The sequence below is a fragment of the Humulus lupulus genome, chromosome 2, assembly GCF_963169125.1.
Source record: "Humulus lupulus chromosome 2, drHumLupu1.1, whole genome shotgun sequence".
In the NCBI taxonomy this organism is placed as follows: domain Eukaryota; kingdom Viridiplantae; phylum Streptophyta; class Magnoliopsida; order Rosales; family Cannabaceae; genus Humulus; species Humulus lupulus.
The window spans coordinates 93,513,731-93,524,564 of NC_084794.1; the positions used below are offsets into that span (position 1 = coordinate 93,513,731).

Consider the following 10,834-nt stretch of genomic DNA (forward strand, 5'->3'; position numbering starts at 1 on the left):
AACTTCCAGTTCAAAACAAAAAGATCAGAATCGAGAGAGTACCTGGTTACCTACGTAGATGACACATGCAGCTGGTTTGTGAGAGTTTCTAAATACAGAAATCAAGATTTATTCAAGGTACGAAAATGCATTCCTAATCATACTTGCTCTGTTGAAATTGTTATGGAGGATCATAGGCAAGCAAAAAGCATCATAATAGGGGAATTAATAAAGAATAAGTACAAGTCAATCAAAATAAATTATACTCCAAATGACATCATGAATGACATGAATGATGACTTTGGAGTAACCATGGGATACACAAAAGCATGGAGATCAAGAGAAAAAGCTTTGCTTCTAGTAAGAGGGAACCCCGATGATTCATATCAAAAGTTACCAATGTATCTTTACATGTTGAAGCAAGCAAATCCAAGAACAGTAACACATCTACTCACAGACAATGAAGATAGATTTAAATACATGTACATAGCTTTCTCTAACTCAATCAAAGGTTGGAGATACTTGAGGCCTATCATTGTTGTTGATGGAACTTTCTTAAAAAATGCATATGGCGGCACCCTATTTTCAGCATCAACATTAGATCCAAACAACAACATTTTTGTCTTGGCTTTTGGAATAGCAAACTCAGAAAATGATAACTCTTGGCTTTGGTTCTTCTCCAAACTGAGAGACACATATGGAGAAGCCGAAGGTATGGTAGCTTCAATTATATCATCTGGTTTACATATAAAAAGGAAATGGTTACCCAAACCCAATACACAAATACAAGTTATTTCTTTTAGTATCTTATAAAAGTAACTGGTTACCTTCACAGGATTGGCTGTTGTTTCCGACAGACACAAGAGCATAGAGAATGCAGTACATATAGTGTACCCAAATGCGTTCCATGGAGCTTGCATGTATCACTTGCTCAATAATTTGAAAAGCAAGTATGGAAACCATGGAGAAGAGCTACAAATGAATTTCATTGCAGCAGCAAAAGCATACACAAAAACAGATGTGAACACTACATGAGAAGCCTTGATAGACTTGACAGACGCATTAGACCCTATTTAGAGAAAGCCAAGTATGAAACTTGGGCAAGATCATAGTCACGAACAAAAAGATACACCATGATGACATCCAACATCGCAGAATCCTTCAACGCTGCACTAAAAGCTGCAAGAAATCTCCCTATTGATATCTTGGTTGAATGTCTTAGAAGTTTGGTTCAAAAGTGGGTTTGGAACAATTCAAATAATGCAAATGGAACATTCACAAAAGTGTCTACAGCAACAGAAAATGAGTTGAGAGATGACATTGTTTCAAAAATGAAGTATGAGGTATGCAACTAAACTTATTCTTACTATTCTTCTATTAGACAGTGAATGGTAACCAGTTACCTTGTGTAACAGCAAAAAAAAAAACAATAAACTACACAAAGTGGGAACAGGATACCTTCAACGTTAATTGTACATAAATTTTTATTATTTTATTTTAATTCATGACAAAACTATTTTCAGGTCTTGCCTTTCAACCCAATAGAATATCAAGTTCGTGATGAAAAGGGGACCAATTTCACAGTAAATATACACAATAGAACAGGTACATGTAATAGGTTTCAAGAAGATGAAATGCCTTGTGGGCATGCAGTAGCTGTAATTGAAAAGAGAAACTTGGGAGTGTATGATTACTATGCAAAGTTTTACAAAACAGAAACTTTGAAAGCAATGTATGAAGAAAATGTTCATCCTTCACCCCCATAAAGATGAATGGAATCTCCCACAACACTTAGACATAGTAGTGCTACCTCCAAAGGCAACAATCCCTGCAGGAAGACCAAGAAGGAAAAGAATAAGATCAAGAGGAGAACCAAAAGTGATAACCACATGTGGTAAATGTGACCAACCAGGACATAGCAGGAAGACTTGCAGGAATCCACCAATTGACAAGGCAAACAAGCAGAAAAAACAAAAGCCATAGCTTGATATATTACAACAAAACAACCATATCATAGCTTCATTCATTAAATTAGTGACTTTCATATTCATACATTGTTATTAAGTATTATAATAACTCTGTTACAAATTCAAATAAATTGAATGATTACACAAAGCATATAAGATTCCTTTTAGAATAAATTGTTGGTTTTTTTGATGTCTGCCAAATATTTATGCAACCAACACCATGAAAACATGTTTTCTAATAATTAAACATAATATTCTGGGTAAGGTAACCAGTTACCACTTTGCATATAGCATGATGACCCAGCTGGGTACCTGGTTATTATATCTCAATTGCTTTGTATATCACAATTACTTTAAAAAAGTTGAATATTATTATATATAATTATTAAACATGAAATAAAAAAAATAAAAAAATAAACAAGGAAGTAGGTACTTTGATCTAACATTTGCCACAAAAAAAAAAAGAATATCAAAATCAACAAACACCAAAAGTAACCAGTTACCCCTTGTATAAAAGACGAAGACTAAACTAAGCACCTGGTTACCATTACAATATCTCAGTTGCTTTAAAAGTAGAATATGTATAAAATATAATTATTAAATATGAAATACAGTAAAAAACAAACAAGAGAAACTGGGTACTTTGATCTAAAAATTATCACAAATAGCAAACACATCAAGCACCAAAAGTACCCAGCTACACTTTTGTATATAAGACAAACACCAAACAAAGTACCTGGTTACCATTAAAATATGCCCGAAAAACTAAGTAAATATATACAAATAAATAACACAAAAAAGATCAAAAGATATATATAATATTCTTAAGTAACCAAGGTCTTACAATAGTACCAATTTAACATATACAAGTATCAAACTAACTATTGGTAATCATTTCCAAAAGTCAAACATCCTTTTCCAAAAGCTGATCTGGTCTAGAGTATAGAAAAAATAAAAAAAGTCTAATATCCTTTCCTAAAGCTTCCTAAATAACCTATGCAATAGTCTTAAGTGAACCTATGCAGCAGTCTTCCTCCTCTTTTGCTTCCTATCCAAAAGCTTTTCACTAAACTCATCGCTAGTCAAATATCCATCTTCTTGTTTCCTCTTCCCATGAAAATACAAGCTAACAACAATGTCTTGGCGAAGCAACTGAGCATCAATTTCTTTTGGCATCTCATTTTCCTTTCCAAGAATTAATTGCTCGGCAAAATACGTTGTAAAAATCTCACAGTCGCTGCAATATTACAAACACATAAAAAAACTAAGAACATAGAAACAAAACCAGAAACAAACAAGATAAACAAACTTAAAAAAAAACTCACCAATCAACTTGTTGAGGAATGCCTCTAGCAATACTCAATTGCAAAGCATCATTCTCAACAACATCATAAGGAATTACTAGAAACTGCCAAATTTTTCATGTATTATCCTTTCTAGCTAAAATAAATAAACAAATACAAAAATCACATTTAATAAAAAAAACACTAATAATATTCAGAAAAGTTCATATGAATGATGTAACATAGACACCTACAAGAAAACAACAACATGAGAGCCCTCAGATCTTACTGCAAAATTTTCAATCACATCATCCAAATGGCTTAACGCCAATGCCACTACAACGACCACCACAAACATTCACTGCAATCAACTTAAGATGGAGATCATCACCACCAACAACAACAATTAAAAAGAGTACAGATATGTGCACAAAAAATATGCACCACAACATTACACATTGATAGGGCATTGGTAGCTTACTGTGAGTATCAATGATGGTAGGAGCAGAAAGATGGAAGATCAAAATGAAAACTCATTGCAACAAAATGCCATCATGAATTAAAAAGTTTAGATAAATGATTGAGGAGCCAAATATAATATAGCTAAAAATGATTAACTTCTACATAGTAGAGGTCAAATACAAAACCAAAACCTACTACAAAGTAACTTCTAGTTACTAATAATAAAGATAATCATTAGTTGTCATTAGAAAAATCTTCAATAACATATCTTATTAAAAAGTAGCATTATAAAACAACATGGATAAACAAACATGAATATTCAAAAGAAAAGACTAAGATCAACCAAAGAAAGCCCTCAGATCTCATAGCTAATCTAGTCATTAACAGTACACAACATGGGAATCTTCATTATGAGCCTTGCTACACTGTCAACCCACCCTATGAGAGAGAAAGAGAGAGATATAAATATATATATACACACACACACACGAGTATTGCTACAAGGCACCATAGAGAAGAGAAGAAAGAGACAGAGTGTAGGATATATGTAACAAGGCTCATGATGAAAACCATGGAACTGCTTCCCACAATGAGTTTTTCCATCACAGGTCAGAAAACACTTAAATATTGAAACCTAAAATACCACATAAACAATATCTTGACCTATCACGGGCCCTTTTCTTGCAAGCAAGTTATATGTAGAGACATTCTAATATGCCCTCAGAGATTATAAAGTAACTGTGTGTGTGTGGGTGATGAAAACCAGAAGGATATATAATCATAATAAATGGAAATACAAACGAACAGGAACACATCCTTACACAAATGGCAAACCACCAAACACCTCTGCTCAACGACCACCGATCGCCAACGCCGTTCGGCAACTGTTGGAGAAGAAGAAAGGGCGAAACCCTTCGTGAAATCAAACAAAATAAAAAGGTAAAAAAGTGAAAAGTAAATATTAACTTATATAAAATTAAATTAAAAATAAATAATAAAAAAACTGAAAAGATAATTTTTTTTCACATAATATAATAACTTAAATAAATAATTAGGAAATTACATAATAACCCTTCTACAAACGAAATTACATAATTACCCTTCTACATTTATAAATATAATTAGAAATTTAACTATGGCATAATAATGATTTTATACAAAAATATGGGAAAAAATCCCATAAAATGGAATAAAAGTTTTAAAAAGTCATAAAATAATACTAATAAAAAAAACTATATTTTTGAAAACTTTATTAAAAAAAACTCATATTAATGTAATTTTCACCTTTTTTTTTTCTTCTCCTCCCTTCCATTGTGTCTCATTTATTTCCTCTTTTATACTCTATTTTACATTATGTGAAGAGTGGTGAGAGTGGAATGTGAGAAAGTGGAGAGAAAAGTGAAGATATTTATCTCCACTAATTTGACTGATACCACTTTTTATAATAATATATTTTTTTTCCGTTCAACAGTTCTACCCTGGTTTGATCACTTCATTTATTATACTTCGTAGAGTCTCGTAAAGAGAAATGACTATCTATTAAGTCTTTACCTAGCTAAAGGACTGAGTCTACTTTCAAGTTCAATAATGACTAATGTGCCTATATTTCTCCTTTTGCTCTTCCATAATATTGAGAACAAAACTTGTGTCAACAATTTGAAGCTGGAAGAAGAGCTCTATTGTGTTTTCTTTAAAACAACCACTTCCCCAATAATTTTCATAAAAATTTCTTTCAAAAATCAAAAGCTTTAACGCTAACCACCCGAGGCTAGAATTGTTAGGTCAAGCAAAGAGAGGACAAGCTGCACCCCTCAATTCCCTTAGTCAAGGCTTGAAGAGGCTCTACGCAGGCTTGGACTCAGCAAGATATGTCCCACAAAGTTCATGGCGTGAGGCCAAACTTTGTACCAATGAGACCAAAAAAGCAACCTCATTGAGGTGCTAAACAATGTTTGTGGAGGAAACCTACTTGCAAACTTTGTGGGAAAGGTGGTGAAGGCCACTTTCGAGACCCTGCTAGCTAAGGCCACCCAAGTTCTTGGAGTTGAGTCTACAATAGAGACCATGGTCAAGTAGGCCCCGTTGGCCATTGAAGCAAACCCAAAGTTTGAAGTCACTGAGGCTCCACGAGTCATGGTTACAAACATGAATATGCAGTGCTTGAAAGAAGACCATGAGCCTGTTCATTGATCAGGGAAAGAGCCAAATTCTACTCATGTAAGACTCAGATTGATTGACAGACCAACATAGTGCATTGACAAAGGATACAAGCAGAAGCGAAAAAGGCTACAACCTGAACTGGTTGCACACATACTCTGACCCAACCTAGGGGGTAGGTATCCATCCAACCTAGGGGTAGGCATACTCTGCGCACATCTCTTGGACCTCTAGTGATGAGGAATGAGAAGAATATATACTGAGGACCTGGGGAAGATCCCTGACAAAATAAAAAATTTGATATGCGAGATCATATTAATGAAAAAAGAATTATAAAAAAGCTCGGATCTTGGGGAGCGAATAAAAGGATATTGAAATATGGTCTAAATCTTACAATTGTGCTCCAACGCATAAATCGTTTAACTTCTATTGAAAATATACAGCAAATTTATTTAAATAAACAAATAAAAAGTTAAAATCTTTCAATTAATAAATGTCATTAATTAAGGGTAAAATGATAAATAAATAATAAAATAATTATTGTGTTATATTTTGTACGTGTGAAATTTGTCACACATTTTATAATACCATTGAGAATCATATGCTAAAATATAACAACAATTTATTTTTCTAACAATGCATTAAAGATGCTCTCACTATTGGATTTTTCATATCGAATATTAATACTATTTTGAGCATAAAATCAAATTAAATGACATTTTACACACGTACAAGCTTTCTTGTGGGGCTTTTACCCAATTGATCAACACTATTATTCACCACTAAGATATAATTTATTAAATTTAAGACCAATTGGTACATTTGGTAGGTATATCAATCAATCAAATGATCAGATTTACTTTTCGCACTTTCTGCTTTGATTTCATTATGATCTAGTTCTGTTGCCGTGGTACGCTCGAGTATGATGTCTTCCTCTTTCTTCTTTCCCCATAGAATTGAATAGAGCGCAATAATTATCAATGTAGCTCCTATTATACTGAAAAAGGGTTTAGAATAAAATGTAAAACAACATCAAATTAATACAAAAACAATATATATATATATATATATATTTATATATATGTATATAAAAATAAAAAGAAACTGACCTGCCCAAATATAAAACGTCTCCCAGAATCACTATTCCCATGATAGCTGCAAATATTGATGACAAAGGACTAAAGGCAATCGCGAACACTGGACCTTTTCTTCTCATTACTATGGTTTGAAGATAAATTCCCAAACTGAATATTATAATTCCCTACATATATAAAGACATAAATATTTATATATATATATATATGTCAATGCAATATTATTTTCCTTTGTTGATGCTATTACAAAAGGGCAGAATTTTGAAATACTTACACTATAGAGAGGAGCTAGAAGTGTGATATCCCATGACAGCCTCCAAGAGGCTGCTTTATGATCCAAAATTGCAGTCATGATTACTGTAAGCAATGTTCCCGACAGGCAACTTAGTGTTGTCAAATTCAATGGTGCTGCAAATATTTTTACTGTTGCTGCCTGCACCAAGACTATATGAATCAGTTTCAATTTATGATAACATAATCTTTGTTCATGATATAATATCTAAAATAGGAGTACTCCTTATCCAAATTAATTCAATTGCCCCAAATTAATCCAAACCAATCTAATTATAAAAATTTGGATTTCTAATTACATTCGATTGGATTGGATTTTAAAAGTTTGTTGTTAATTGAATTGGATTGGTTGTTGGATGACACCTGAAAATCCAATTAGGAACCAATCAAATCCAACATTTATTAAAAACTATATATCATATTAAATATAAATATATTTAATTATATTAATTTCTATTGGTTGTCATTTAGTAAATGTTATTATTGTTGTTGTTTTGATTTTATGTAAGCACTTTGGAGATATTAATGGTGTTGTTTTGATGCTATATTAGTACTTTAGTTATTAGTTTGAGACTTATTCGTTTTAAATTTTAATGATTATGGTGTAAGCTTAATATTTCATTTGTAAATGCATCATGTCAAAGACTTAATGTGATCATTTTAAGATCTTAATGTAGTATTATTACTTAATATCGTTAATTTTTTGTACGTCTTTTTTTTATACTTTTTTATTTGTTAATCTTTTCAATATTAAAATTTAAGTTAAGAGATAAAAGAAAACATGATTAAAAAAAACGATCCAATCGAATTACAATTCAAGTATAATTGGATCGGATTGGATTTTGAAGTCAAATTGGATTGGAATGTATGCTTATTTTCAACCACCAACCTTTAGTTGAATTAGATTGGTTTGAGGCAAAAATGTTGGATCGGATCGCTTGAGCACCCCTAAGGAAAATTAATAACTTTTGGACCTGTAAGAGGAAGAATGCTGCGATTGACAAGTAGGAAGCCACAAGAATAAGGGAGCCTTTTATCCAGTGAGCTTTCTCAAAAGACAGTTGTATAGTAGTAGAAGCAGATTGATTATGGGAGCTTTGAGTGTGTACTGATATCACTTTGATGCCCTTGTAAAGGGTCAAGATTGTTGCTCCTGCAAATGAAACTATAGTTCCTCCTATCTTTGCTCGAGTACTGTTCTTCGAAATGTCCAATTTTTCCATTCTGATCATCATTGTCAGCACAACCACACAAATAATCAAAAAACTTGTAGATGTGAGAAATATTTGAAGAGTAATTAATTTGGCATGTTACCTGAATAAAACTGCTAAGACAAAGGTAAAGACTGGAAATATGTTGGAGACTGCAGAAGCAAAAATCTGTGAAGTGTATTCTAATCCCAAGTAAAACATTGTCCTCCCCAACACTGCTCTGTAATATTATACTGTATATATATATTTAACCTTTTATATATGTATATTTTAAAATTAGTTCAAATTATAAGGGATGATATTATAAGTTGTTAAATTACTCTCACCCAAGCAGACCTAGAAAGAAGACATTTCTCAAGACAGGGCTGGTGAGTTTACTAGTGTTATTCCTGCAAGAAAAAACAATTATAAGAATCAGATATGATAACATGATCATTTAACAAGAGAAAAGAAAGAAGAATCAAGAGAGAGCATTGAGAAAGCTATACCTTTCAAAGACAGAGGCAAGAAGAGCACTAGATAGAGTCCCAATAGCGAAGCCATAGGTGACAAGCACATACCGACTCATACCTTTGTTTAGAGAAACTTTGGAGAGCAAAAAATACCCTGCACCAGAGAAACTACACAATATGCAGATAAGATATGGTATAGATTCCTCTAACATTACTCGCCTTCTACTCTTTTCTCTTGTGGCTCTCTCTTTTTGTTCCTCCATTGTTAATCAAAATAAATATTCTTCTAGATACATGATCGGGGGTTCCCTTTTATATCAGTTGGAGGGAGTCTCCTGTACAAAAAGCAATAATGATGAGATCATTATCTCTGCTTCAAATAAACTTTTTTTTTGGTATGTAATCTAAATTCAAAATTTAAACTGTTCAATACGATTTTGTTAAATCAGTAATTAAGGCCAGGGGGGAATTTCTACATTTTTACTAGACATAGTATTTTTATTTATTTGCCTTGGTCCTTTCTCTTTAGTAAAATAGTAGTCCATTGACCCAAATGTACAAAAATAACATTAATCATTTTTTGACTCGAGTGTTTGTCTATTCATTGTTTGCTTTTGTATGGAGAGACCTACAAAAAGTCATACTCATGAGTCATTGGGATTTTGCCGGGTGTCCTTAGTTATTTTGGGACAGTAGGAATGTACTTTCATGCATAATCTCATTTTAGGCTCGTTTTAGGATAAACTTGACTGAATTATGGTGTGCGCTGCAATCTTTTCAAAATGATTGTTAATGTATAATTTCAATTTATAATTTGTAATGAAATGTTATTATTTCTATTTGTTTTGTAAGATGGTCTTTTGATTGGGAGGAATATGCTTCAATTATTTATATTTTCTAAGAGCACTTTTAATTGCTCTTTTAAAATAGCTATATTTTAAAATTATAGCTCAAATATAAGAAAATGGTTCTCCATCAAATGAGCTTCTCTAATTTATTTTTTAGCTTAATACACTATTCATTATTTACATGTAGAAACAACTATTCACTCCTTTATAAATATTTTTTTTTCTAACTTTTCTATATATATGTTTGATATTAGGAATAATATTATATGGTTTTAGTAATTTTTTTAAAACTTATATACATATTATTATTTTATATTTTGTTATAATTATTATATTGAGAATTATTTTTAAATTTTGTATTTTATTTATTTTGGAATAATCTAAAATAAAGTATAATTATATTTTGATATTATATAGGGATAAATATCATATTAAAAGATATAAAGATACTATTGATAATGAAAGAAAAAAATTTAAATGGATAAAAAATATATATATTTAAATGATATAGAGAGAAAAATAGAGAAGTTGATGTATGGTGTAATGTAAAAGTTAGAGGTAAAATAGATAAAGTAGGGTTTTGATGAGGTATTTTAAAGAATAGAGAAGAACATCTATTGTGAGTGCTCAAACTATAAAGAGTCGTTAAAGATGTTCCTTTAATATGATTATATCTTCAATCATTTCTATTTTTTTAAATATCAATCATTTCTATTTTATAACTAAATAATCATTAAATAAAAATTTAAAAATTCGATGATGTTTACCGATAATAGTAGTGCATAATCTTTTTTTTTATCATTTTAGTCACTACTCTCATGTAGAGTCCACGAAGGAAAAAAAAAATAAAAAAGAAATGTGTGCGCACTTTTATACTTTTTTTTTTTTTTTTGCAATAAATATATTCAATGTCTTTAAAAAGTTACATTTTTGTACCCAATTTTTTTTTTTTTTTTGCAGTAAATATACTTAATGTTTTTTAAAATTTTGTACTTTTATACATATTTTCTATTATTTTGATAAATAATAAGAAAGTGATGGAAAAATATAAAATTTTAAGTATTTTTTAAATTTTAAATTATTTTCTCTT

At 31.1% G+C, this 10,834-nt stretch overlaps 2 protein-coding genes across 2 annotated transcripts; one reads left to right on the forward strand and one right to left on the reverse strand.

Moving 5' to 3' along the window:
* Positions 1 to 1,112: 1,112 nt before the first annotated feature.
* Positions 1,113 to 1,745, forward strand: LOC133814529 (uncharacterized). The gene is made up of 2 exons (XM_062247476.1): positions 1,113 to 1,322; positions 1,503 to 1,745. The coding sequence occupies exons 1-2, from the start codon at positions 1,113 to 1,115 to the stop codon at positions 1,743 to 1,745; spliced, it is 453 nt and encodes a 150-aa protein (XP_062103460.1).
* A 1,218-nt stretch (positions 1,746 to 2,963) lies between these two features.
* LOC133814530 (WAT1-related protein At5g07050-like) lies at positions 2,964 to 9,159 on the reverse strand. The gene is made up of 10 exons (XM_062247477.1): positions 8,933 to 9,159; positions 8,771 to 8,833; positions 8,548 to 8,664; positions 8,208 to 8,457; positions 7,217 to 7,375; positions 6,958 to 7,109; positions 6,709 to 6,845; positions 3,498 to 3,565; positions 3,272 to 3,354; positions 2,964 to 3,183 (listed from the first exon to the last, which is right to left on the reverse strand). The coding sequence occupies exons 1-10, from the start codon at positions 9,157 to 9,159 to the stop codon at positions 2,964 to 2,966; spliced, it is 1,476 nt and encodes a 491-aa protein (XP_062103461.1).
* Between the last annotated feature and the right edge of the window lie 1,675 nt (positions 9,160 to 10,834).